This window comes from Scyliorhinus torazame, chromosome 10, assembly GCF_047496885.1.
Source record: "Scyliorhinus torazame isolate Kashiwa2021f chromosome 10, sScyTor2.1, whole genome shotgun sequence".
Taxonomy (NCBI): Eukaryota; Metazoa; Chordata; class Chondrichthyes; order Carcharhiniformes; family Scyliorhinidae; genus Scyliorhinus; species Scyliorhinus torazame.
Genome location: NC_092716.1, coordinates 145,873,780 through 145,899,537, shown reverse-complemented (window position 1 = coordinate 145,899,537; position 25,758 = coordinate 145,873,780). Strand labels below are relative to the sequence as shown.

The window sequence follows — 25,758 nt, the reverse complement described above, 5'->3', positions numbered from 1 at the left end:
GAAAGAGGACAGCGGCGAGGGAGATAGGGGGAATTAGAGACGAAAAGGGAGCCACGGTGCGAAGAGCAGGGAAGATAAATGAGGTGTTCAAGACCTTTTATGAGGGACTGTATAGGTCCCAACCCCCAGAGGGAGAGGAGGGGATGCGGCAGTTCCTGGATCAATTGAGGTTCCCAAGGGTGGAGGAGCAGGAGGTGGAAGGCCTGGGGGCACCGATTGGGGTGGACGAGATTATTAAGGGGCTGGGGAACATGCAAGCAGGGAAGGCTCCGGGACCAGACGGGATCCCGGTGGAATTTTATAGAAAATATGTGGACTTGTTGGCCCCGTTGTTGGTGAGGACGTTCAATGAGGCCAGGGAAGGAGGGACTTTACCCCCGACAATGTCGGAGGCGACGATATCGCTAATTTTGAAGAGGGATAAAGATCCGTTGCAGTGCGGGTCCTATAGACCTATTTCATTATTGAATGTGGACGCCAAATTGCTGGCAAAGGTACTGGCATCGAGGATAGAGGACTGTGTCCCGGGGGTGGTGCACGGAGATCAGACAGGGTTCGTAAAAGGGAGACAACTGAATGTTAACGTGCGACGACTATTAGGGGTGATAATGATGCCCCCAGTGGAGGGGGAGGCAGAGATAGTGGCGGCAATGGATGCAGAGAAGGCATTTGATAGGGTGGAGTGGGAGTATTTATGGGAGGTATTAAGGAGGTTTGGGTTCGGGAACGGGTTTATTAGCTGGGTCAAACTTCTTTATGGGGCCCCAACGGCAAGTGTAGTCACGGGTCGGCAAAGATTGGAGTATTTCCGATTATATAGGGGAACAAGACAGGGATGCCCGCTGTCCCCACTGTTGTTCGCGTTGGCAATTGAACCTCTGGCCATGGCGTTGAGAGACTCCAGGAAATGGAGAGGGGTGATTAGAGAGGGAGAAGAACACCGAGTCTCGCTATACGCGGATGACCTACTGTTGTATGTGTCGGACCCAGCGGGGGGGATGATAGAGGTTATGCGGATGTTGAGGGAGTTCGGAGATTTCTCGGGATATAGGCTCAACATGGGGAAGAGTGAACTATTTGTGATACACCCAGGGGACCAGAGTAGAGAGATAGAAGGCCTGCCTCTAAGGAAAGTGGAAAGAAACTTCCGATACCTGGGGATTCAGATCGCTAGGAGCTGGGGAACCTTGCACAGACTTAACCTGACACAATTGGTAGAACAAATGGAGGAGGACTTCAAGAGGTGGGACATGCAGCCTCTGTCGTTGGCGGGCAGAGTGCAGGCAATTAAGATGATCGTCCTCCCGAGGTTCTTATTTGTATTTCAATGTCTCCCTATACTAATCACTAAGACCTTTTTCAAAAAAATAGACAGGAGCATCACGAGCTTCGTGTGGGCAGGGAAAGTCCCGAGGGTAAGGAGGGGGTTCCTACAACATAGCAGGGACAGAGGAGGATTGGCGCTACTGAATTTGGGCGACTACTATTGGGCCGCCAATGTGGCAATGATTCATAAATGGATGATGGAGGGAGAGGGAGCGGCGTGGAAAAGACTGGAGAGAAAGTCCTGTAAAGGGACGAGCTTAGAGGCGCTGGTGACGGCGCCGCTACCGTTCTCACCAAAAAAGTTTACCACGAACCCGGTGGTGGCGGCAACATTGAATATCTGGGGACAGTGGAGGCGACAGAGAGGTGTGCGGGGAGCCCTGGTGGGGTCCCCAATCAGGAACAACCATAGGTTTGCCCCAGGAAGAATGGATGGAGGATTTCAGAACTGGCACCAGTTGGGAATTAGGAGGGTGGGAGATTTATTTATAGATGTGACGTTTGCGAGCTTGGGAGCATTGGAGGAAAAGTATAAGTTGCCCCGGGGAAACTTCCTTAGATATATGCAGGTGAGGGCGTTCACTAGACAACAGGTGAGGGAATTTCCGCTGCTCCCGGTACAGGAGATTCAGGACAGAGTGCTTTCGGGGGTGTGGATCGGAGAGGGCAAGGTGTCAGAGATATACCGAGAGATGAGGGAAGAGGGGGAGGAGTTGGTGGGTAAACTAAAAGGAAAGTGGGAAGAAGCGCTAGGGGAGGAGATAGAGCAGGGTATGTGGGCTGATGCCCTAAGCAGGGTAAATTCCTCTTCCTCATGCGCCAGGCTTAGCCTGATTCAATTTAAGGTGCTACATAGAGCACACATAACGGGAGCAAGACTGAGCAGGTTCTTTGGAGTGGAGGACAAGTGTGGGAGGTGCGGCGGAAGCCCGGCTAACCACGTACATATGTTTTGGTCGTGCCCGGCACTGGAGGGGTATTGGAAGGGAGTGATGGGAGTGATTTCTAAGGTGGTGAAGGCCCGGGTCAAACCAGGCTGGGGGCTAGCTCTATTTGGAGTTGCGGACAAGCCGGGAGTGCAGGAGGCGAAAGAGGCCGACGTTGTGGCCTTTGCGTCCCTAGTAGTCCGGCGTAGGATTCTACTCATGTGGAAGGAGGCGAAACCCCCCGGACTGGAGGCCTGGGTAAACGATATGGCGGGGTTCATAAAATTTGAGCGGATAAAGTTTGCCCTGAGAGGATCGGCTCAAGGGTTCACCAGGAGGTGGCAGCCATTCCTCGACTACATAGAGGAACGTTAGAGTGAAGACAGATGACCAGCAGCAGCAACCCAGGGGGGAGGGGGGGTTGGAAGTTTTAGTTTATGTTAAATGATTAGATTACCATGTTGATTAGCCATTTGCTTATTGTTAAACTTTCTTTACTGTTATGTTTGTTCTGTAAGGGGAAAAAAAAATGTTGTCGAAAAAATTTCAATAAAACATATTTTTTAAAAAAAATTTGTTAACTTACAGATCATCACCATTGACCTCAGATTTTCTCCAGCAAAAAATGTTATTTAATAGAAGCATTAGGACAACATTACCTCAACTGCATATTATTGATCCTCATCAACATGATGTACAAAAACAGAAACAGTACTATGATCAACATGCCAAGAATCTGAAACCTCTTTAAGCATATGATACTGTTTGCATCAGACTTCCTGAAGGAGGTTGATCAGACAGTGATCGAGTTCTCAGACAGGTATCACCTAAATCAGGGGTGAAATTCTCCGGAAACGGCGCGATGTCCGCCAACTGGCGCCCAAAACGGCGCAAATCAGACGGGCATCGCGCCGCCCCAAAGGTGCGGAATGCTCCGCATCTTTGGGGGCCGAGCCCCAACATTGAGGGGCTAGGCCGGCGCCGGACGAATTTCCGCCCCGCCAGCTGGCGGAAAAGGCCTTTGGTGCCCCACCAGCTGGCGCGGAAATGACATCTCCGGGCAGCGCATGCGCGGGAGCGTCAGCGGCAGCTGACAGCATTCCCGCGCATGCGCAGTGGAGGGAGTCTCTTCCGCCTCCGCCATGGCGGAGACCGTGGCGGAGGCGGAAGGGAAAGAGTGCCCCCACGGCACAGGCCTGCCCGCGGATCGGTGGGCCCCGATCGCGGGCCAGGCCACCCCCCCGGTGGCCAGATCGCCCCGCGACCCCCCCAGGATCCCGGAGCCCGCCCGCGCCGCCTTGCCCCGCCGGTAAGGTAGGTGATTTCATTTACGCCGGCGGGACAGGCAATTTATCGGCGGGACTTCGGCCCATATGGGCTGGAGAATCGAGCGGGGGGGCCCGCCAACCGGCGCGGCGCGATTCCCGCCCCCGCCGAATATCCGGTGCCGGAGACTTCGGCAACCGGCAGAGGCGGGATTCACGCCAGCCCCCGGCGATTCTCCGACCCGGCAGGGGGTCGGAGAATGTTGCCCCAGATGATGTACAAATGAGAAGAAATCATCGTGATCTTCCACAAGTTAAAGTTCACACACCAGTTTTTCCTGATCTTGATTTACATCAATCTGTTTCAAGACATGTTGAACAATAACAACATTCTATTCCATCACTGAGCAAGAACATAAAAACTTCTACCTCATTGTTGAAATTAAGAAGATCTACCAGAAGTAGAAGAAAACCAAATAGACTCAATCTATGAACTTTAAAGTGATTCTAGTATTTGCTGTACTATGTAAACCACTGCATTTCTAATGTAAAATTTTCTTTTGTGTACACAAGAAGATGTTAAAAATAGGATGTAGTGATCTCTGTATGCAGTAACACATGATCAGACTATGTTAAGCAAGTACAGGCAATTGAACACTAGATGGCCGCACTATCAGGACCTATACAAAGGTTTTCCCGCTCTTTCCTAGAGGAGAGTGTGTCAGGAGTGCAGAGAGTACAGAAGAGAGACAGCTAGAGTGAAGAAGTTAATAGATATAAGTATATAGCATTATCTTATTTAATAGTTTAATCTACAGTTATTTGTTTATTTACTAGTTCAGTCTTAAGTAAAAAGAATTCACGAGATTATTTCATATTACTCATTAAATTACTTTATCATCACTGGAGGACGACGTCTACATTTCAACAACTGGGCGAGACAAAAAGAGTAATATATATATTACAATATCATAACATAACAGTGCACATGGTTCATCAATGAACATCCCCACAGCTGATCTTATGATGGAAGGAAGGTCATTGATGAAGCAATTGAAGGTAGTTGGGTATAGGACACTACTCTGAGAAACTCCTGCAGTGATGTCCTGGAGCTGAGATGATTAACCTCCAACAACCACAATCATCTTCCTTTGTGCTAGCTATGACTCCAAGCAGTGGAAAGTTATCCCCCTGATTCCCATTGACTCCGTTTTGCTAGGGCTCCTTGATGCCTTACTCGGTCAAATGCTGCCTTGATGTCAAGGGCAGTCACTCTCACCTCACCTCTGGAATTCAGCTTTTGTCCATGTTTGAACCAAAGCTGCAATGTTGTCAGGAACCCAAACTGAGTGTCAATGAGCAGGTTATTGCTATGTAAGCGCAGCTTGATAGCACATCAGATGACCCCTTCCATCACTTTACTAATGATTGAGAGTAGACTGAAAGGGTGGTAATTGGTCAGGTTGGATTTATCCTGCTTTTTGCCTTCAGGGATACACCTGGGCATATTTCCACGTTGCCGGGTCGAGGTACTGCAACAGCTTGGCTAGGGGCATGGCAAATTCTGGAGCACAGGTCTTCAGTACTACTGCCGGAATATTGTCAGGCCCATAACCTTTGCAGCATGCAGAGCCTTCAGCCGTTTCTTGATATCATGTGGTGTGAATTGAATTGGCTGAAGGCTGGCATTCATGATGCTGGGGGCCTCTGAAGGAGACAAGCCGCATCACTCACTTGGTACTTCTGGCCAAATGCTTCAGCCTTGTCTTTTGCACAGATGTGCTGGCCTGCTCCATCATTAAAGATGGGGATATTTATAGAGCCTCATCCTCAGATTGACTATTCATTTTTTTTGTACGCCTGGTGGTGCTTCATGCATGCCCTCCTGCACTCTCCATTGAACCAGGGTTGAGCCCCTGGTTTGGTGGTAATGGTACAGTGGGGGATATGCCAGGCTATGAGGTTACAGATTGTGGCTCAGTACAATTCTGCTGCTGCTGATGGCCCACAGCACCTCATGGATTCCCAGTCTTGAGTTGCTAGATCTGTTCAGAATCTATCTCTTTTCGCATAATGATAGTACCACGCAATATGATGAAAGGTATCCTCAATGAAGTCAAGACTTTGACTCCACATTGACTGTGCTGTGGTCTCTCCTACTGATACTGTCATGGCCAGATGCATCTATGATAGGAAGGTTGATAAGGATAAGATCTAGTTTTTTCTTACCTTTTGTTGGTTCCTTCACTACCTGTCCCAGACCCAGTCCAGACGTCTGTCCTTTAGGACTCGGACAGCTCAGTCAGTCGTGTTGTTACCGAGCCACTCCTGGTGATGGGCATTGAAGTCCCCCACCCAGGGTACATTATGTGTCCTTATGTGAAGTGGTGTTCAAAATGGAGGAGTCCTGGTTCATCAGCTGAGGGTGGATAGCACATGATAATCAACAAGAAGTTTCCTTTCCCATATTTGACCTGAAGCTATGAGGGGGTCCAAAGTCAATGTTGAAGACTTTCCAGGGCAACTCCCTCTCGACTGTATGCCACTGTGCCGCCACCTCTGCTGGGTCAGTGCTAAATTGCCATTGGCCATGCTAAATTGCCCTTCGTGTCCAAAAATGTTAGGAGGGGTTATTGGGTTACGGGGATACGGTGGAAGTGAGGGCTTAAGTGGGTCGGTGAAGACTCGATGGGCCGAATGGCCTCCTTCTGCACTGTATGTTCTATGTTCTATGCTTACGGACAGGTCATACCCAGGGATGGTGAGAGTGGTGTCTGAGACTTTGTCTGTAAAGGTGTGATTCTGTGAGCGTGCTATGTCAGGCTGTTGCTTGACTAGTCTGTGAGATAGCTCTCCAAATTTTGGCACAAGTCCCCAGATGTTAGTAAATAAGACTTTGCAGGGTCAACAGGGTTGACAGTGGATGTATCCTTAATAGTCAAGTACTGATTTCCACTTTGCCTTCTCAAAAGTTGTCCAACGCAGCAACTAGAAATCTTGTAAAAGATTCTTCGAAAATTGGAAAAGGAATCAAAGGTGTTTGCTTTATTGCAGTTGTGGTTTCCCTATTACTTGACATGTGTGACATGATCAATAAAATTTAAATACGTATTTATACAGTCCCGATGAGTAAAACTGTTTCTGTAACTTCTTTTGTAGTCTTTTTATTCCTCAATTGCCCTACTAATAGAATTTCAAAGCTATCCTTAGAATTACTTTCCTATACTCAGGAGGTAGTGCAATTTGATGTACTTCTGCCCATTTGTCATCTGCACTAATAAGCGTGAGATGTTATTTTCTCATTAATATGCAATCTTTTACATAATAACATTCAGGGATGCACTGAGCCTCCAATTCCAAGTTGTTTAATAGATTTGTTTTAATTTGGAATCGCTGTCCTGTAATTCTATCAATCTCTGAGCTAAGCACATCTGTTTCTTTCCCTTCAACTTTCCAACTTCATTCAGTTTATTAAATATATATCCGATAATCTTATCACAATTTTCTCATCCTGTGCTCTTAACTCCTCCTTTCTTGTCTCATTTGATGTTCCCATGATCTCATTACCACACAATCTGGATCTGCAGCTTGATTTTCTACCAGCTGTTCAACAATAGTAGGCATCATTACTATCTGTGATCCAGCTATAATCATTCTCTGGAATGAACTGAATCCATACAAAGGGCAATGTTTTCTTTCATTCCTACAACCACCTGTCTTCAAGCTGCTCCTTAAGTTAATTTTCACCATAGAAATGTTTTGTCTTGCCATTTAATACTGCTAACCAAAACCTCTTCCTTTACTATCCCTTCTAGACAACAAATATCTTTATCCTACAACATTCGGGATCGACTCATTGGGCGTCATTCTCCGACCCCCCGCCGGGTCGGAGAATGGCCATTGGCCGCCGTGAATCCCGCCCCCGCCGAAGTCTCCGAAGGGAGAAGAAGGTCGGTGGGGCGTTAATGGCGCCGCTGCCGCGGAGAATGTCACGGTCTGCGCAAGGCAGCTGATTTTCGGCCTGCCGATATTCTCCCTTCCGGATGGGCCGAAGTCCCGTCAACGTGATGACCGTTCACGTCGACGTGAATCAAACCTCCTTTTCATCGGCGTGACCCGGTGCTCCAGGCTACACGCCGACCAGCGAGGAGGTGAGTGACGGCCTGGGGGGTTGGCTCTGGGCAGGAAAATGGCGTGGCCGCAGACTGATTGTGTGAGGAGAGGTGTGTCTCGGCTTGTGTGTGTGTGTGTGCGGCGGGGGGGGGGGGGGGTGGTTAAAGTAGGGCTGGGGCTCCGGGGGAGTGCCGGGAGGGGGTCCGTGCCGGGGTGGAGGTTGGGGGGGGGGTCCGTGCTGGGGTGGAGGTTGGGGGGGGGGGGTCCGTGCTGGGGTGGAGGTTGGGGGTTGGGGGGGGTCCGTGCTGGGGTGGAGGTTGGGGGGGGGGTCCGTGCTGGGGTGGAGGTTGGGGGTTGGGGGGGGTCCGTGCCGGGGTGGAGGTTGGGGGGGGGGTCCGTGCTGGGGTGGAGGTTGGGGGGGGGGGTCCGTGCTGGGGGTGGAGGTTGGGGGGGGGGTCCGTGCTGGGGTGGAGGTTGGGGGGTTGGGGGGGTCCGTGCCGGGGAGGAGGTTGGGGGGGGGTCCGTGCTGTGGTGGAGGTTGGGGGGGGGTCCGTGCTGGGGTGGAGGTTGGGGGGGGGTCCGTGCTGGGGGTGGAGGTTGGGGGTTGGGGGGGGTCCGTGCTGGGGTGGAGGTTGGGGTTGGGGGGGGTCCGTGCCGGGGGTGGAGGTTGGGGGGGGGGGGGGTCCGTGCTGGGTGGAGGTTGGGGGTTGGGGGGGGTCCGTGCTGGGGGTGGAGGTTGGGGGTTGGGGGGGGGTCCGTGCGGGGTGGAGGTTGGGGGGGGGGTCCGTGCTGGGGTGGAGGTTGGGGGGGGGGTCCGTGCAGGGGTGGAGGTTGGGGGGGGGTCCGTGCTGGGGTGGAGGTTGGGGGTTGGGGGGGGTCCGTGCGGGGTGGAGGTTGGGGGGGGGGGGTCCGTGCTGGGGTGGAGGTTGGGGGTTGGGGGGGGGGGGTCCCGTGCTGGGGTGGAGGTTGGCGGTGAGGGGGGTCCGTGCCGGGGGTGGGTGATGGGAGGGCAAAATGAGTTGGTCCACCTGGCCAGGTGCCAGCCTCCAACAGTTGGACCCATGCGGTCCATGCCACCTGGCTGGGGGGGAGGAGGGGATATGGGCAATGATGACATGTCGTCGTTCCCCTCCCCCCCCCCCCCCGCCCCCACCCCCCCCCCCCCCCCCACCAGGCCGTCATGGTTTACAGACCATCCAGCTGATGTTGGCCGCCTGTGGGTGGCAGCCCGCTCATGTCTATGTTGCCCTGGATGAGGAGGAGGAGGAGGATGGAGGAGCGTGCCAGAGAGGCGGCGCAGGCTGCCGCAGAGGGGCAGGCGGCAGCTGCCCAGGCTGGAGGGACGCCTGACCGACAGGACGAGGAGGGGGAGGAGGACGTCGCGGCCCCACGGCAACGGAGGCACCCGAGGGCGCCCCGTGTGTACCGGCCCCGGCAGTCATACCAGGACCTCACGGACCAGGAAATGCAGGAGGAGACTCCGGATGAGCCGGGAAACCGTGGCACCACATCTGCCACCTGCTGGCACACCTGTCACCACGTGGCACTGGCGTGGGGGACACCCTCTCCCCGTGTCCGTCAAGGTTAACGGTGGCCCTGAACTTTTATGCAACGGGGGTCATTCCAGGCACCGAGTGGGGACCTGTCCGGCATATCGCAGAAATCGGTGCCATCGGTGGCATCGGGGCAGTGACAGATGCTCCTTTATGCCACGGCGCACCGCTACAATCCGCTTCCTCCGTGGACCGGGCCAGCCAAGATGCCCGGGCCGTGGGCTTCTCTGCCGTTGCCGGGTTCCCCATGGTCCAGGGCGCGATCGATGGGATGCACGTTGCGGTGCGGCCACCTGCAGAGAACAGGGCCGTGTTCACTAATAGGGAAGGGGACCTATTCGATGAACGTACAGGTGGTCTGCGACCACCGCGTGATGATCCTGCACGTCTGCGCCCGTCACCCAGGCAGTGTACACGACTCATTCGTGTTGTCGCGGTCATCCATCCCCGGCATGTACGAGGGACGCCATCCCCGGCTGAGGGGCTGGTTGCTGGACGACAGGGGCTACCCATTGCGATCGTGCTGATGACGCCTATACGGAGGCCACGCAATGAGGCGGAGAACCGCTACAATGATGCCCATGTAGCGACAAGGGGAGTGATCGAGAGGTGCTTTGAGCGTGCTGAAGATGCGTTTCAGGTGCCTGGACCTCTCTGGGGGCGCCCTCCAGTATCGGTCAGATAGGGTCGGCCGCATCATTGTGTGTGCTGCGTCCTGCACAACATAGCCCAGCAGAGGGACGATGTTGCCGCAGGCTGAGGAGGGCGGAGTGGAGGAGCAGCAGGAAGAGGCGCAGTCCTCCCCAGATGAGGGGGATGGGGGCAATGGTCAGGGCAGACGGGGGTAGACAACAGGCGGGTGGCTGTCCACCGTTACCGGCTGGCCTAGCGGGCACGGGACAGACTGATAGACCGCCCCGCTTCACTGACTAGATGGGCGTGGGAAATCGGGTAGTATGGCCACAGACCGCACACCATGGCAACAGCCGACCACCCACACCCCCCACCCATCCACCCACACAGCACCCTCACCCTCCTCCACAACCCCACACACCCCACCCGCATGCACACCACCCCCCCCCCCCAATTGCCGATACACCGGCGGCACAACGGGCCGGGCTCACCCAGTTGCGGGTGGACGCGTGTCTATCGCAGGCCATGGAGGATGATGACAACCCCGCCTCCGATGAGCTCCTGGCTCTACATCGTTGGACTATGTCTGACCCATGGCCACAGTACCACCATCCACCCGGACCATCCCTGCATGCGGCTGTGACACTGCAGCGCACGGTCCCGTCCTCTGCCCCGGGGGATGTTGATGGCGGCCCAGGGGAAGGGGGCAGACTCACCTGGGGCTGAGGTAAGACCACCCGTCACACACACACTTGCGCTCAACGTACATGACACGCCCGCACACTTTGGACAGAGCACAAAGGCAGCTTCGGTAGGTGTAACATTGACTTTAATAACCAAAGGAGTTCATGCACGTGCCCTAGCCCCTAAAACTCATCTGTGCCTGCACCCGTGCCAACTTACTCAGTGTCTAATTGTTTGGCCTTACGGGCCCTTTGACTACGTCTACGTGGTTCCCCAGACGGTACAGCAGAACTGGAGGTGGACTCCTGTGATTCCTGCCCTCTGACACTGGATCCCTTTGACGGCCGTTTCCTGGGGCGTCCTGGCCCTAGATGGGCCAGGCTGCGGCCCGGGCGACTGGGATGGCGAGCTGCCAGCCTGTCCTGCCCGTTGCCCACCCGATGCACCTGGGACGGAAGGGGGGGAGTCCGAGGTGTCGCGGTGTACCGGGACCTCCCCCTACAGAGGGAGCCGGGACGGACCACACCACCTCCTCCTCCCTTGGGGTGCCCGATGGCCCCAGGCCTCTACATGGGTGGGGGATGCGAACGGACTGGCCATCCAACGCGCCCCGGACATCTGGCGCTGCCAGTCCTGGGAGGCCCGTGCTGGTATCGACAGGGGTCTGCAGGTTTGCAGCCATGGAGCCCAGGGGGTTGTCAAACCCTGTCTGTGACAGTGCGACGCCGGCTCGCACATGGCCACTGGCGCCGATGCCCTCCAGCGATTGGCCTGCTGAGACTGTGGCCATGGCCTGCTGAGACTGGGCCATGGCCTGCAGAGACTGGGCCATGGCCTGCAGAGACTGGGGCTATGGCCTGCTGAGACTGGGCCATGGCCTGCTGAGACTGGGCTATGGCGTTGAGCGCCTCTGCCATCTGGCGCTGGCACTGGCTCATGGCCTCCTGTGAGAGGACAGCCATTTCCCTGGGCCACAGACGCCGCCTGCGCCCCAGGCCTCGCAAACCGTTCCCCATGTCTGACACCGTCGCACCCATTGCCTCCACCGCGGACGCCACCCGTGCGGTGTCAGCCTGGGTGGCACGCATGACCGGGACCACTCCCAGCTCCTGGACGCGGGTGGACTCCTCCACCTGCGACCGCAGCCGCCGCAAGCCACCCGTCACCCTATTCGCTCGTCTCCATGTCGGTGGTTGCATCGGATCTATGTGTGGGTGTGGTAACTGCAGGAACCCGGGATCCATCTGATCGGCAGATGTTCGCTTGGCCTGGGCTGCCCTCCGAACGCCCGGTCCCTCTGCTGCTCCTACCTCCACCTGCTGTACCGGGACGGCTGTGTTGTGCGCACCAGTGTGTGCACCAGACGCCTCATCACTAAAGTGCCCAACCGTGGTGAGTGTTTCTGCGATGGTGGAGGGTGTTGGTGACAGCAGTGGCGTTGTGTCGTGCTCTTCGTCCCACTCTGACTCCATGGCACTTTGGGGTGGGGGTTCGTCTCCACCCATCCACTTTGAGTCACTGTCCGGTATTTTGTCTTCCCGGGTAGGGGTGTCCTGGGTAGTGCTGTCCCGGGCAGTGCTGTCCCGGGTAGTGCTGTCCCGGGTAGGGGTGTCCTGGGTAGTGCTGTCCCGGGTAGGGGTGTCCTGGGTAGTGGTGTCCCGGGTAGGGGTGTCCTGGGTAGTGGTGTCCCGGGTAGGGGTGTCCTGGGTAGTGGTGTCCTGGCTCGGATGTGACGGGGGCCTGTGGCTGCCCCCCTCATCGCTGGGTGGTCGCTCCTGCACGTGACGGGGGTGTCGTCTCCCTGTTGCTCCAGGTCTCTCCGTCTCCCGTGGTGTGCGAGGGGCATCCTGCGGGCGTTGCATGCTGGAGGGTCCGGGTCTCTCCGTCTCCCATGGTGTGCGAGGGGCATCCTGCGGGCGTCGCATGCTGGAGGGTCCGGGTCTCTCCGTCTCCCGTGGTGTGCGAGGGGCATCCTGCGGGCGTCGCATGCTGGAGGGTCCGGGTCTCTCCGTCTCCCGTGGTGTGCGAGGGGCATCCTGCGGGCGTCGCATGCTGGAGGGTGCGGGTCTCTCCGTCTCCTGTGGTCTCCGAGGGGCATCCTGCGGGCGGTGTGCATCTGCGGGGATGGGTGCCTGGACGTTTGGTCCTGCGATACACAATGAAGCATGCATGGTTAGACATCAGGCAGTGATCAGGTGATACGGGGGAGGGGGATATAGGGGAGGGGGGATATGGGGACGGGCTGTTGATGGCTCACTTGCTCGTGGGCCCCCGACCTCTGCATCAGCAACCTCCCGGTCCTCAGGTCCGCCAGCCAGTTCCAGGGCCCTTTTCTCGTGTACGGTCAGTGGCCTCTCATCAGCGGGCCCTCCTCCAGTCCTCACATGCTCCCTATTGTTGTGTGCGCGCTTCTCCTGTGGGGGGGGGGGGTGGTGGCAGGGGTAAAAGGCAACAGTGTTAGGCAGGTATATGAATGCACGCCATCGGTTGCGCGTGCATTGCAAAGGTTAAGGTTAGGGCTGGATTCACTTGGGGATATGGGGGATATGGGGGAGGGGGGATATGGGGGAGGGGGGATATGGGGGAGGGGGGATATGGGGGAGGGGGGATATGGGGGGGATATGGGGGAGGGGGGATATGGGGGAGGGGGGGATATGGGGGAGGGGGGAATATGGGGGAGGCGGAATATGGCGGAGGGGGGATATGGGGGAGGGGGATATGGGGGAGGGGGGATATGGGGGAGGGGGGATATGGGGGAGGGGGGATATGGGGGAGGGGGGATATGGGGGAGGGGGGATATGGGGGAGGGGGGATATGGGGAGGGGGGATATGGGGGAGGGGGGATATGGGGGAGGGGGGATATGGGGGAGGGGGGGATATGGGGGAGGGGGGATATGGCGGAGGGGGGATATGGGGGAGGGGGGATTATGGGGGAGGGGGGATATGGGGGAGGCTCACCCTGCCTGCTCTGACGAGGTCGTTCACCTTCTTGTGGCACTGGGTGCCTGTCCGTGGTGTCAGGACCACAGCGGTGACGGCCTCTGCCACTTCCCTCCACAGACGCCGGCTGTGGCGTGGGGCAACTCTGCGACCGTGCCCGGGATACATGGCGTCCCTCCTCTGCTCCACCGCGTCCAGGAGCGCCTCCACATCGCGTGACTCGAACCTCGGGGCTGAGCGACGACCAGCCATCATGTTGGGTATTGCGGTCGGCTGTTCCGGTCGGGTGGGGGGGGAGCTGCGCGGCCTTATGAGCCGTCACGCCGTGCAGCGTCATACGTATGACGCTGCACGGCGTGAACCACTGCGCAAGCGCGGATCCCGTTACGTCGCTGCTAGCCCATTTCGGGCCGGAGACTATCGGCCCATTTTTATGACGTGACGCAAGTGGGATTTGCGCCGTTTTTTGCGCCGATCGGCGGACTTTCCGCCGATAATGGAGAATTTTGCCCATTGTCTTTCAATTCTAATGTTTTTCCCCATTCCATTTGGTAAACATGAAAAAAGTTTCCCTTCACATCCAAAACCCTTGAACCCACAAGCCACCTGCTGGTCACTCTGCCTCTGCACAAGTTGTGCACACATTTTCACCCCTTCATTCACAGCTATTGTTTGTTTTTTCTATGTACAAACCCTTCCAGCTTTTCTTGTTCCCCAGTCTCTGATTTAGTAGTTCCTTTCTTAAGATTTATAACTCCAACTGGCTTACCATTTAACTCCCAACATTAGATTTGTTGCTGCCCAGTTAATTACAATGAAAGCATCTAACTTTCCTCATTTCTCTCATTCTCTCAGTGCCGCCTTTTTAACTTTGAGGCAAAGCCTCCTCGGAATTTTTAACTATTCTCTCTCTTGTTTGACTGTCTTTTCTTGCACCTCCCATCTTCTATCATTCTCAGATTTAAAAGTGTGTCAGAAAAAAAGGGTTGATCTATGAACCAGTTCATCGTCATCAGCAAACTCTGTGGCTTGCCTCACAGTTTTTACGCTTTGTTCCTCCACATGAGTTATTTTCATTGCAGGCAATACATCTTTGAATTTTTCCAACAGAAATACTTCTCTAAGAGCCTCACATGTTTCTTCTATTATAATGCTCTCACCCACCTATCAAAACCACTTTGTTTAAACCTTTCAAATTCAATACAAGTCTGTCCAAAATGTTTGCTTACATTTTGCAATTTTTGTCTGTAAGCCTGCGGTACCAACTCATAAGCACTCAATATAGCTTTCTTCACTGTATCATACTCCCCAGACCATTCCTCTGACAAAGTCACATTGACTTCACCAGCAATACAACAAGTTTACTCTGTCAAAGCAGCGCCCAAATATCTTGAGACCGTTTAATTTGTCTCGCTACTTTTTCAGATAAATAACAAAATACCTCAGCATCTTTTTTTGTCAAATTTTGGCAGTCCCTGTATAAATCCAAGCATCTCCCCACTAGGTGCAGGTCTAGAATTACTTCTTCCCTCATCCTGGTCTAGTGTCTCTGCTTTAACTTCCAGCATTTTAAGTTGCACTATTTTTAATAAGGATGAGGGGAGTCCACACTGAGTAAGATTAAAGAACTTTGGTTTATTTACAGTAAAGTTAGATACAACTCCTGGCAGATCCCTACCGGGTCTTTCCTCAGTCAATGCCTGACTGGCCAACCTTTTATACATAGCCAAATGGAGGTGTGTGTCCCCCTCCTCACGGAGCTCATACTCCGTGTGAACCACAGGGAAAATAATCATTCCCACTCCGTAAATCCCGTGTGGGATATGACGCTGTTCTCCCTTTATCCTTTTCCATTTCTGCCATTGATCCGAGTCAATTTTCTTCATTTCCAATTCTTTTTGAAAACCTCTCTTTCCCTTTCATTTCTATTTCTTTTCCTGTTTCTTTTTCCTGAATTTTTAGCATGGTAGTACAGTGGTTAGCACTGTGGTTTCACAGTGCCAGGGTCTCAGGTTCAATCCCCGGCTGGGTCACTGTCTGTACAGGATTTCCCACATCTGCCCCACCCCATGCCGCAGCTTGGAAAGTAATCCCTCTGAAAACCTTGGTGCTGTCTTCTGGGCCGCCAACCCCCGGATTGGGCTTGGAAGCTGGGGAGGCTTTTAAAAGATGTGCCCCCAACTGATGATCTCATATGATGTCAGGGTAAGTGAATTAGAGGCAGGCCACCACAGGCATGACATTAAACTTGTGGAAATCTCCTCATACTGGATTTCCCATGGGGAGACAGTGTCTTTGCCTCTGTTGACGCAGCACGGCTCTAACCCCTAGTATTTTTCTTGTAGTAGCATACACTGCTGTTTGTGTCTAACATTCCTTGGTTAATTCGGATGTTCTTCCCCTTCATCGGTTTCTTCTCTTTATCTGGGTGAACAGAGCCCCGTTAGAGGTCCTGTTTTTGTCTGTTGGGTTAAGGGGGGGTTTCCCTTATCATATTGGTCGGGAGGGAATTAAGCCCCTCCAAGACGCCCAATTAATAGATGGCTTGACGGTTCCTCTTCTCTTCAGTGGTGGGATCTCATTGCTTGAGGTTGATGTGATTTATCTGGTGTCAGTGGGGCTGGTGCGTTGCACCAGCCCCAAGGTGCGGTTATTGATGAGAGGGGCCAGCTGGGTGCTAGGTATTCTGGGGTTACTGACTCCTATGTGCAAGAATGTGCTGGACTAGGCCAGGTCGAGGACTGTGGCTAGCATCCTATTGCCCCCTTATGCTTGGAACATCCCTTCTCGCAGGCACTTATTGGAGACATTCTGAGAGTCTGAGTCTTGATGTGCTTTGAGTATCCTTTGTCGACTGATTCCTAAATGCACGTGGGTGTGGGCCTGGATCAGGAGCTGTACTGTGGTTGATATCCCATTGCCCTCCTTATGGTTGTGAAATGTATTTGTCTGAATGAGCAGTTTTCTCTCTTCTTTATCATCAGGTGGAGGGTGTGCATCAGAAGAATGTGGGCCTGTTGCTGTGTCCTGCTCCTTTTTACTCTGAGATTCTGCTCCTGGTAGTTTTCCTTTGCTTTTCTCTGTCTTAATACTTTGATGGGAGGCGTTGATGGCACTAATTATAAACTGAATTGGTGATGTGAATATTTACTAGTTGCCTCTGTATAAATGTGTATAAATATGTGGAAAGATGATCGTTCTGTCCTGATTTGCGATTTGTTGCTTCTTGTGGTACATGTAAAATATCCTTCTTGAATCAGGGTTTTGCAAATTTCTTTGTAATATTTTAATTTTGCTGTGGTGGGGTTAAAGAATCCGTTATTGACTCCTGTAGGGATACAGATGGGTCTGATATCCAAGGGAAGGATGTTACAGTGTGTTATGGATGCCTCTGGTGTTGCTGGAGTTGAGGGAGATCTGTTATTGTGGTGCGTGCCCAAATATGGTGCGAAGATCTTAACATGAATTCTCATCTGTGATCAATCGCAGTGTGGAAAGGTGTGCATAATTTTACCATGTTTTGAAGGCTGGGGTTGGATTCTCTGCTCCCTGATGCCGAAATCGCATTCACGACGGGCGGAGAATCTGTTTTGACGCCCATATCGGGAGCGGCACCGGTTTTTTAATTCTCCGCCTCCTGGAAAGCGGTGTACTCTAAGAGTACGCCACGCCAATTATCCAAGGCCTCAGGCCATTGCCTGAGGACCCCACCCCCCCGCAATGCTCTGTCCCCGACCAGACAAGCTCCTGACGGCATGGGTTATTTGTGCTCGGCGTGGTGGCTGCAAACTCAGTCCGTGGCCGCCACAGTCGGGGGGGGGGGGGGGGCTTCATTCGGGGCTGGGGGCACTGTGGGAGGGCGGATCAGGGTGTGTGAGCGGCCAAAGGGAGGCACTAGTTTAGTGGTCCAGGTCTGCGGGCTGAGACCGCCGTGAAGCACGGCGCGGCAGCTGCAAGCCGCGCTGTGAGCATGTGCGGCCTCAAAACCGGAAGTGCTGAGGGCCATATCGGCAGCTGGAGCTCCCTCCTTGCTAGCCCCCAACAAAATGGGAAATCGGTGCCCGTTTTACGCCAGTTTTCCTGGCGTAAAAGATCAGTCTCCAAAATGGAGAATCCAGCCCCTTACCTTTCCTTTCCTGGTTCTCTGGCAGTGCATATATGAGCACCTAGTTGAGTCGAATGGATTTTAATGGCCCAACCATATTGCTGTTCTCGTGTCCCCTTCTGTATCTATGTATGTTGAAACATTTTTGTGGAGCTGCCTTGGTTTTGTTGCATTATTTGTTCAGATGAAAAACTTCAGATAAAAATATTTTCTTTAAACTTCTGGAAATTTTTATTTATGCGCCTGAAGGTACGGCACGATTTCTCACCAACGACGCAGGTAGGATTCTCTCTGGTTTTCCAGCTGAAACTGACTTTTTGCCAAAATATTGGAGATTCCACCCACTATGTTTGGATCAAATTCCTTTGTAGGTCGAAATTTCACTGTTCCTGATCTGCAGCAGGATACAGTAAAGAGATTTTCAGCATATCATTAGCTTACTTGACGCACCTTTTAGCAGTCATTTAAATTGGTTCAAATATTTTAAATATCCTGATTTAAATTGATTTAAATTTGTCATACAGTCATGGCTAGAAAGTGTAAAATATATTTAAAAACTAGCATAACATATTTTCTTGTTCTTATTTCTTAATAGGTAAGAATAAAATTTGAAGGAGTTAATCTCAAGAATGACACCAACTGTACACAAAATAGCATGATCATTCGTGATGCTGCTCGAACTCCTCCTCGCATTGCAGGAACATATTGTGATGATACGACATTGCCTTCAAATTTGACCACCTATGGACGTACAGTTGTGATAGAATTCCGACACAAACCGTCAAAACCTAGACGTGGATTTAAAGTTTCCTATGACAGTATTCTGAGTAAGTGTTCAAAACACACAACTTCTAAAACTCAATGTGTCTTCATTGTTGTTACAGAACTCAACTTTGGAAAAAAACTTTTTACGTAAGCTTTTTTCATCAATTAACTCCACTAAGTTCGCTGCTTCCTAAAGGTGTTCATTTTTTTAAATCGGTTTTCTCAGATACCTGGAGTCATTTGCTATCATTTGGCTCCACACATGAGGTTTTATATAGAGTGTTAGCAGATAAAGTCAACTAAAGGAGAGCATTGAGGCACGATCAATTGAACAAAGACAAGAGTTGGATACAACTGAGGCTTTATTGCTCTAAGATGTGTGGCCTCCCACAGCAGCTGGCGAAATGGCTGCTGAATGGAGTACACGCATATTTATACTCTGCCTACTGGGCGGAGCCAGCAGGCAGGGACTACCGGCGAACCTGTAGTACAGGTCCTACCTTACATCACCGAATACAGGTGCAACAGTGGTTTACCACAAGCTTCACAATCAATTCTCACCCAATGTCCACTTCTAGAAGTCAACCATTGGACACCGATTTGAAAGAGAGACTCCTAGCCTGGGAACATGGAAACCCACACTGCGAACCATTGTAGATATCTACCAGCACTTATGATATGGCACATCGGTGATTGCAGTAATAAGCAGTTCTTGGCAGGCATCGCATAATAGATATGCCAATAAGTTTCACTTCTGGGGCGTCATTCTCCGACCCCCTGCCGGGTTGGAGAATCGCCGGGGGCTGCCGTGAATCCCGGCCCTGCCGGTTGCCGAAGTCTCCGGTACCGGATATTCGGCGGGGGCGGGAATCCGTCCGCGCCGGTTGGCGGGCCCCCCCGCTGGATTCTCCGGCCCGGATGGGCCGAAGTCCCGCCGATAAATTGCCTGTCCTGCCGGCGTGGATTAAACCACCTTTTGAACGGCGGGACAAGGCAGCGTGGGCGGGCTCCGGGGTCCTGGGGGGTGCGCGGGGAGATCTGACCCCGGGGGGTGCCCCCACGGTGGCCTGGCCCGCGATTGGGGCCCACCGATCCGCGGGCGGGCCTGTGCCATGGGGGCACTCTTTCCCTTCCGCCTCCGCCACAGTCTCCACCATGGCGGAGGCGGAGAGACTCCCCCACTGCGCATGCGCGGGAAACTTTCAGCGGCCGCTGACGCTCCCGCGCATGCGCCGCCCCGGCATGTCATTTCCGCGCCAGCTGGCGGGGCAACAAAGGCCGTTTCCGCCAGCTGGCGGGGCGGAAATCCCTCCGGCGTCGGCCTAGCCCCTCAATGTTGGGGCTCAGCCCCCAAAGATGCAGAGCATTCCGCACCTTTGGGGCGGCGCGATGCCCGTCTGATTGGCGCCGTTTTGGGTGCCAGTCGGCGGACATCGCGCCGTTTGGGGAGAATTTCGCCCCTGGTCATTGATTCAAGAATTTTGACATGGAGTGGAAGTTTTTCAGTGGCTTGCTGTTCCTTACTGTGGAACCGAAAGTGTGCATCACTTCCATTCTTTTATTCTTTCCTATTCCCCATGAAATTACAATTAAAATTTAATATTCTGGCAGCATGCACAGGAATAAAGTTTGATTCTGCAGTGGAGAATACTTATTAGTGGTGAAACCTGCCATCAGCTGATAATGCTGCAGCTACAAGCAGGCTACACCTGAGCCTTCTTGTCAAACAGGGAGACTGCATCATGGCCACAACCTCTATGTCCAATTCCATTGCCATTATTATAAGACTTCCTGAGAGCACAAAGATAGCACAGGTGGCTTTCTAAATTTTTATTTCACTTGTAAATATGGCAAAAACTAATTTCATTCCATTCATGTCTGCATCATTGTTTATTTGTTGAGACTGTCAGAGATCAAATCATACTGGCAGGCTTCATGATTTGCAAATATTGAAGGATACAGGGGAGTTATGAACATTTTCTTATTTTGTGGAAGAAATTATTGTTAAACACCCATGTGCCCTGGAGTCACAACACAAGTGAATTAACCAATTATTCTTATAAAAATACCCAAAGTCTTTGGTCCTTGGCTGCCCAATAATTTCAGTCACCAGGAGCGGGATTCTCCGAAAACTGGCGCGATGTCCGGGACCTGGCGCCAAAAACGGCGCAGATCACTCCGGCGTCAGGCCCCCCCAAACAACGCAAATTCTCCGGCATCGAATGGGCTAGGAGCGGCGTGACGCCATTCGTGATGGCGTCACCCGACGTGGACGGTGACGACGCTGCACGGTGTGACAGTTCAAAAGACGCGCCCCCCCCCCCCCACCCCGGAAGACCCGACAAGATGGTCGCCTGCCACGCAGCCCCGAGGTTCCAGGACCGCGACATCGAGGCGCTCCTGGATGCAGTGGTGTAGAAGAGGGAGTCCCTGCACCCCGGACACAGTCGCAGGGTTGCCCCACGCCTCAGCCGGCGTCTGTGGAGGGAGGTGGCAGAGGCCATCAACGCTGTGGCTCTGACACCATGGACAAACACCCAGTGCCACGAGAAGGTGAACAACCTCGTCAGGGCAGCCAGGGTGAGAAGCGCGCACACAACAATAGGGAGCATGAGAGGACTGGAGGGGGCCCAGCTGATGAGAGGCCACTCACCGTATATGAGGAAAGGGCCCTGGAACTGGCTGGCGGACCTGAGGACCGGGAGGTTGCCGCTGCAGAGGTCGAGGGCCTACCAGCAAGTGAGCCACCGACAGCCCGTCCCCATATCCCCCTCCCCGTATCCCCCATATCCCCCTCCCCCATATCCCCGATATCCCCCTCCCATATCCACCCTCCCCCATATCCCCCTCCCCATATCTTCCATATTCCCCCCCTCCCCCATATCCCCCCTCCCCCATATCCCACATATCCTCCCTCCCCCATATCCCCCCTCCCCCATATTCCCCCTCCCCCATATCCCCCCTCCCCCATATCCCCCTCCCCCATATCACCTGATCACCGCCTGCGTGTCTAACCATGCATGCTTCATTGTGTATCGCAGGAGCAAACGTCAAGGCATCCATCCCCGCAGATGCCGACCGCCCGCAGGATGCCCCAGGGCGACCACGGGATATGGAGAGACCCTGACCCTCTGGCACGCAACGCCTGCAGGATGCCCCAGGGCGACCACGGGACACGGAGAGACCCGGACCCTCTGGCACGCGACGCCCGCAGGATGCCTCAGGGCGACCATGGGATACGGAGAGACCCGGACCCTCTGGCACGCAACGCCTGCAGGATGCCCCAGGGCGACCACGGGAGATGGAGAGATCTGGAGCAATAGGGAGACGACGCCCCCGTCTCGTGCGGGTGTGGCGCACAGGCGTGTGCCACCCAGCGACGAGGGGGGGAGCCACAGGCCGCCGTCGCAGCCGAGCCATGAAACCACTACACAGGACAGCCCTACCCAGGACAGCCCTACCCACGACACCACTACCCAGGACACCCCTCCCCAGGACACCCCTACCCAGGACACCCCTACCCAGGAGACCCCTACCCAGGACACCCCCACCCAGGACACCCCTACCCAGGAGACCCCTATCCAGGACACCCCTACCCAGGAGACCCCTACCCAGGAAACCAAAATACAGGACAGTGACACAGAGTGGATGGGTGGAGACGAACCGCCACCCCAAAGTACCATGGACTCAGAGTAGGGCGATACGCACGACACAACGCCACTGCTGTCTCCAACACCCTCCACCATCGCAGAGACACTCACCTCGGTTGGGCACTTTAGTGATGAGGCGTCTGGTACACTCACTTTTGCGCACAACACAGCCGTCCCGGTACAGCAGGTGGAGATAGGAGCAGCAGAAGGGCTGGGATGTCAGAGGGCAGGTCCCGCCGGTAAGGACCTACTCTAATTTACGCCGGCGGGACCGGCAAAAAAACGGGCGGCCACTCGGCCCATCGTGGGACGGAGAATCGCCGGGCGGGCCGCTGCCAGCGACTGGCGTGGCGCGAATGTGCCACCCCCGCCAAATTTCCAGTGCCGGAGAATTTGGCAGCCGGCGGGGGCGGGATTCACGCCGCCCCCCCGGCAATTCTCCGACCCGGCTGGGGGTGTCGGAGAATCCCGCCCCTTATTTCTCATCAAACTAGGCCTTCAGCTTGAGGTTCACATTCAGACCTCTATCTTTCTGTAGAGAGTGTTGGTCAGTTCTGCAGTCTGACAGTACATAGATTCACACAGGCTCTCTGCCAGTTTTGAAACATAACCTTTCTGGAGAAAAACAGAGAGGATAGCAGGTCCTTTCCTGGGTTGCCAAGATCAAAGCTGAAACCATACTCAACACTGTAGCTCTGAAAAACATTCCAGTGGGATCAGATCCAATTACCTGGCAGAGCACATCTTTTTGGGCCAGTTCATTAGCCAGCAGCCAAATCAATCAAACCAACAGGTGGCACAGTGGCACTGTGGTTAGCACTGCTGCCTCACAGCTCCAGGGTCCCGGGTTCAATTCCGGCCTCGGGTTACTGTGTGTGGAGTTTGCACTTTCTCGCCCTGTCTGCGTTTCCTCACACAGCCCAAAGATGTTCAGGTTAGGTAGATTGGCCATGATAAATTGCCCATTAGAGTACAAAAAAAGGTTAAGTTCAAGGGCCGGTGCAGACTCGATGGGTCGAATGGCCTCCTTCTGCACCGTAAATTTTTTGATTCTATAACTCCCAGCCAATCTCTGTCATTGGTTCTGATCAGTCTCCAGCTCCAGTATAAACTAGCACAGACTAGCAAAGCAATCTCTCCTATTGATGGAATCCTCTGCTTGAATTAAAGACACAGGCCACTTGCTTCAAAGACAGCTTTCCATGAATACACAATGTAATTGCAAAAAATCAAAGAAAGGGGAAATAAGGGAAAAAACAGGTTAAACAGGACGATGCCTAACATTATAATACTGAATATTCATTTCAGTGTCTGATTATGTTTTTGCTATTCTGTACAACATAGATGTACATGCAGGTTCAAATGGCTTCCCTTCTAAAGGACATTGTCCGAGATCACTCTCAGTGAGGATAATTGAAATATTGCAGCCGAACTCAAAGCCTTGGAAGGACCCTTCCAGCCAACACCCAAAGATTAACTCATATTTAGACAGTACTGGCATTTCCCTTTAGGCCCTTCATCTTCTTACGTTACCTTATAATTACCAGTTAAAAAATGCTTAATAATGAAATGAAACTAATTCCTAACCGCTATCTTTTATCTCCATTAAAGTAAAATCCATCTCAGGTCAAAATTCACTTTCAAATACAGTTGGCCAGCCCAGGAATACTTACTGTACAGAGATGTATTGGATAAACCACTTTGAGAGAGAGAAAGATTCTTCAGGAACCTGCTTGAAGAACCTGCCTGTGTCAAACTACTGTTTTTTCAGAAACTGCTGTTCTGTTCACAGGCAAATCTTTTTAACTAAACTGTATTGAGAGAAACTGTTAGTCTGTTCACAGACAGATCAAAACTGGGGCGAGATTCTCCGACCCCCCCTCCAGCGGGTCGGAGAATGGCGGTTGGCCGCCGTGAATTCCGCCCGCCGAAGTCTCCGAAGGGAGAAAAGTCGACGGGGCGTCAATGGCGCCGCACACCCCGGAGAATGGCACGGGTGGGCGCAAGGCAATGGATTTTGGGGCTGCCGATATCCTCCCGTCCGGATGGGCCGAAGTCCCGCCGACGTGATGACGGGTCACGTCGGCATAAATCAAACCACCTTTCAATCGGCGCCAACCAGTGCTCAAGGTTTACGATGACCAGCGTGGAGGTGGGTGACGGCCTGGGGGGTTGGTCGCTGGGCAGGCGATGGCGTGGCCACAGTCTGAATGTGTGGGGGAGAGGTGTGTGCAGGGTTTTGTGCGTGTGTGTGCGGCGGGGGGGGGCGGTGGTTAGAGTGGGCTGGGCTCCGGGGGAGTGCCGGGAGGGGGGGTGAGTGCCGGGGAGGAGGATGGGGTCCGTGCCGGGGAGGAGGATGGGGTCCGTGCCGTGGAGGGGGAAGGGGGGGGTTCGTGCCGGGGAGGGGGTTGGGGGGACAGGGTCCGTGCCGGGGGAGGGGATGGGGTCGATGCCGGGGAGGAGGATGGGGTCCGTGCCAGGGAGAGGGATGGGGGGGGGGTCCATGCCGGGGAGGGGGATGGGGGGGGGGGATCCGTGCCGGGGAGGAGGATGGGGTCCGTGCTGGGGAGGGGGGTGGGGATGGGGTCCGTGCCGGGGAGGGGAATGGGGGGACGGGGTCCGTGCCGGGGGATGGGGGGACGGGGTCCGTGCCGGGTGGGGGGATGGGGTCCGTGCCGGGGAGGAGGATGGGGTCCGTGCCAGGGAGGAGGATGGGGATGGGGTCCGTGCCGGGGGATGGGGGGACGGGATCCGTGCCGGGGAGGGGGATGGGGGGATGGGGTCCGTGCCGGGGAGGAGGGTGGGGTCCGTGCCGGGGAGGGACGTGGGGGGAGGGGGGGGGGTGCAAGTGAGTTGGTCCACCTGGCCAGGTGCCAGCCTCCAACAGTCGGACCCATGCGGTCCATGCCACCTGGCTGGGGGGAGGAGGGGGTATGGGCAATGATGACATGCCGTCGTTCCCCGCCCCCCCCAGGCCGTCATGTTTTCCGATCAGTCAGCGATGTTGGCCGCCATGGCGGCAGCCTCTAATGTCCATGTTGCCCTGGATGAGGAGGAGGAGGAGGAGCGTGCCAGAGAGGCGGCGCAGGCTGCCGCAGAGGGGCAGGCGGCAGCCGACCAGGCTGGAGGGACACCTGACCGACTGGACGAGGAGGGGGAGGAGGACGTCGCGGCCCCACGGCAACGGAGGCACCCGAGGGCGCCCCGTGTGTACCGGCCCCGGCAGTCATACCAGGACCTCACGGACCGAGAATGCAGGCGGAGACTCCGGATGAGCCGGGAAACCGTGGCACAATCTGCCACCTGCTGGCGCACCTGTCACCGCGTGGCACTGGCGGGGGACACCCTCTCCCCGTGTCCGTCAAGGTTACGGTGGCCCTGAACTTTTATGCAACGGGGTCATTCCAGGCACCGAGTGGGGACCTGTCCGGCATATTGCAGACACCGGTGCACCGGTGCATCCGGGCAGTGACAGGCGCCCTATATGCCATGGCGCACCGCTACATCCGCTTCCCTGTGGACCGGGCCAGCCAAGATGCCCGGGCCGTGGGCTTCTCTGCCGTGGCCGGGTTCCCCATGGTCCAGGGCGCGATTGATGGGATGCACGTCGCCGTGCGGCCACCTGCAGATAACAGTGCTGTGTTCACCAATAGGAAGGGGACCTATTCGATGAACATACAGGTCGTCTGCGACCACCGCATGATGATCCTGCACGTCTGCGCCCGTTACCCAGGCAGTGTACACGACTCACACGTGTTGGCACGGTCATACATCATCGGCATGTACGAGGGACGCCAT

At 54.5% G+C, this 25,758-nt stretch overlaps 1 protein-coding gene across 1 annotated transcript in view; it reads left to right on the top strand.

Moving 5' to 3' along the window:
- Nucleotides 1–25,758, top strand: part of LOC140430960 (astacin-like metalloendopeptidase) — a 665,106-nt gene that overhangs the window by 567,651 nt on the left and 71,697 nt on the right. The window contains exon 13 of the mRNA XM_072518803.1: nt 18,141–18,372. Within this exon, the coding sequence (XP_072374904.1) occupies nt 18,141–18,372 (232 nt within the window). The remainder of the gene's footprint in view (nt 1–18,140; nt 18,373–25,758) is intronic.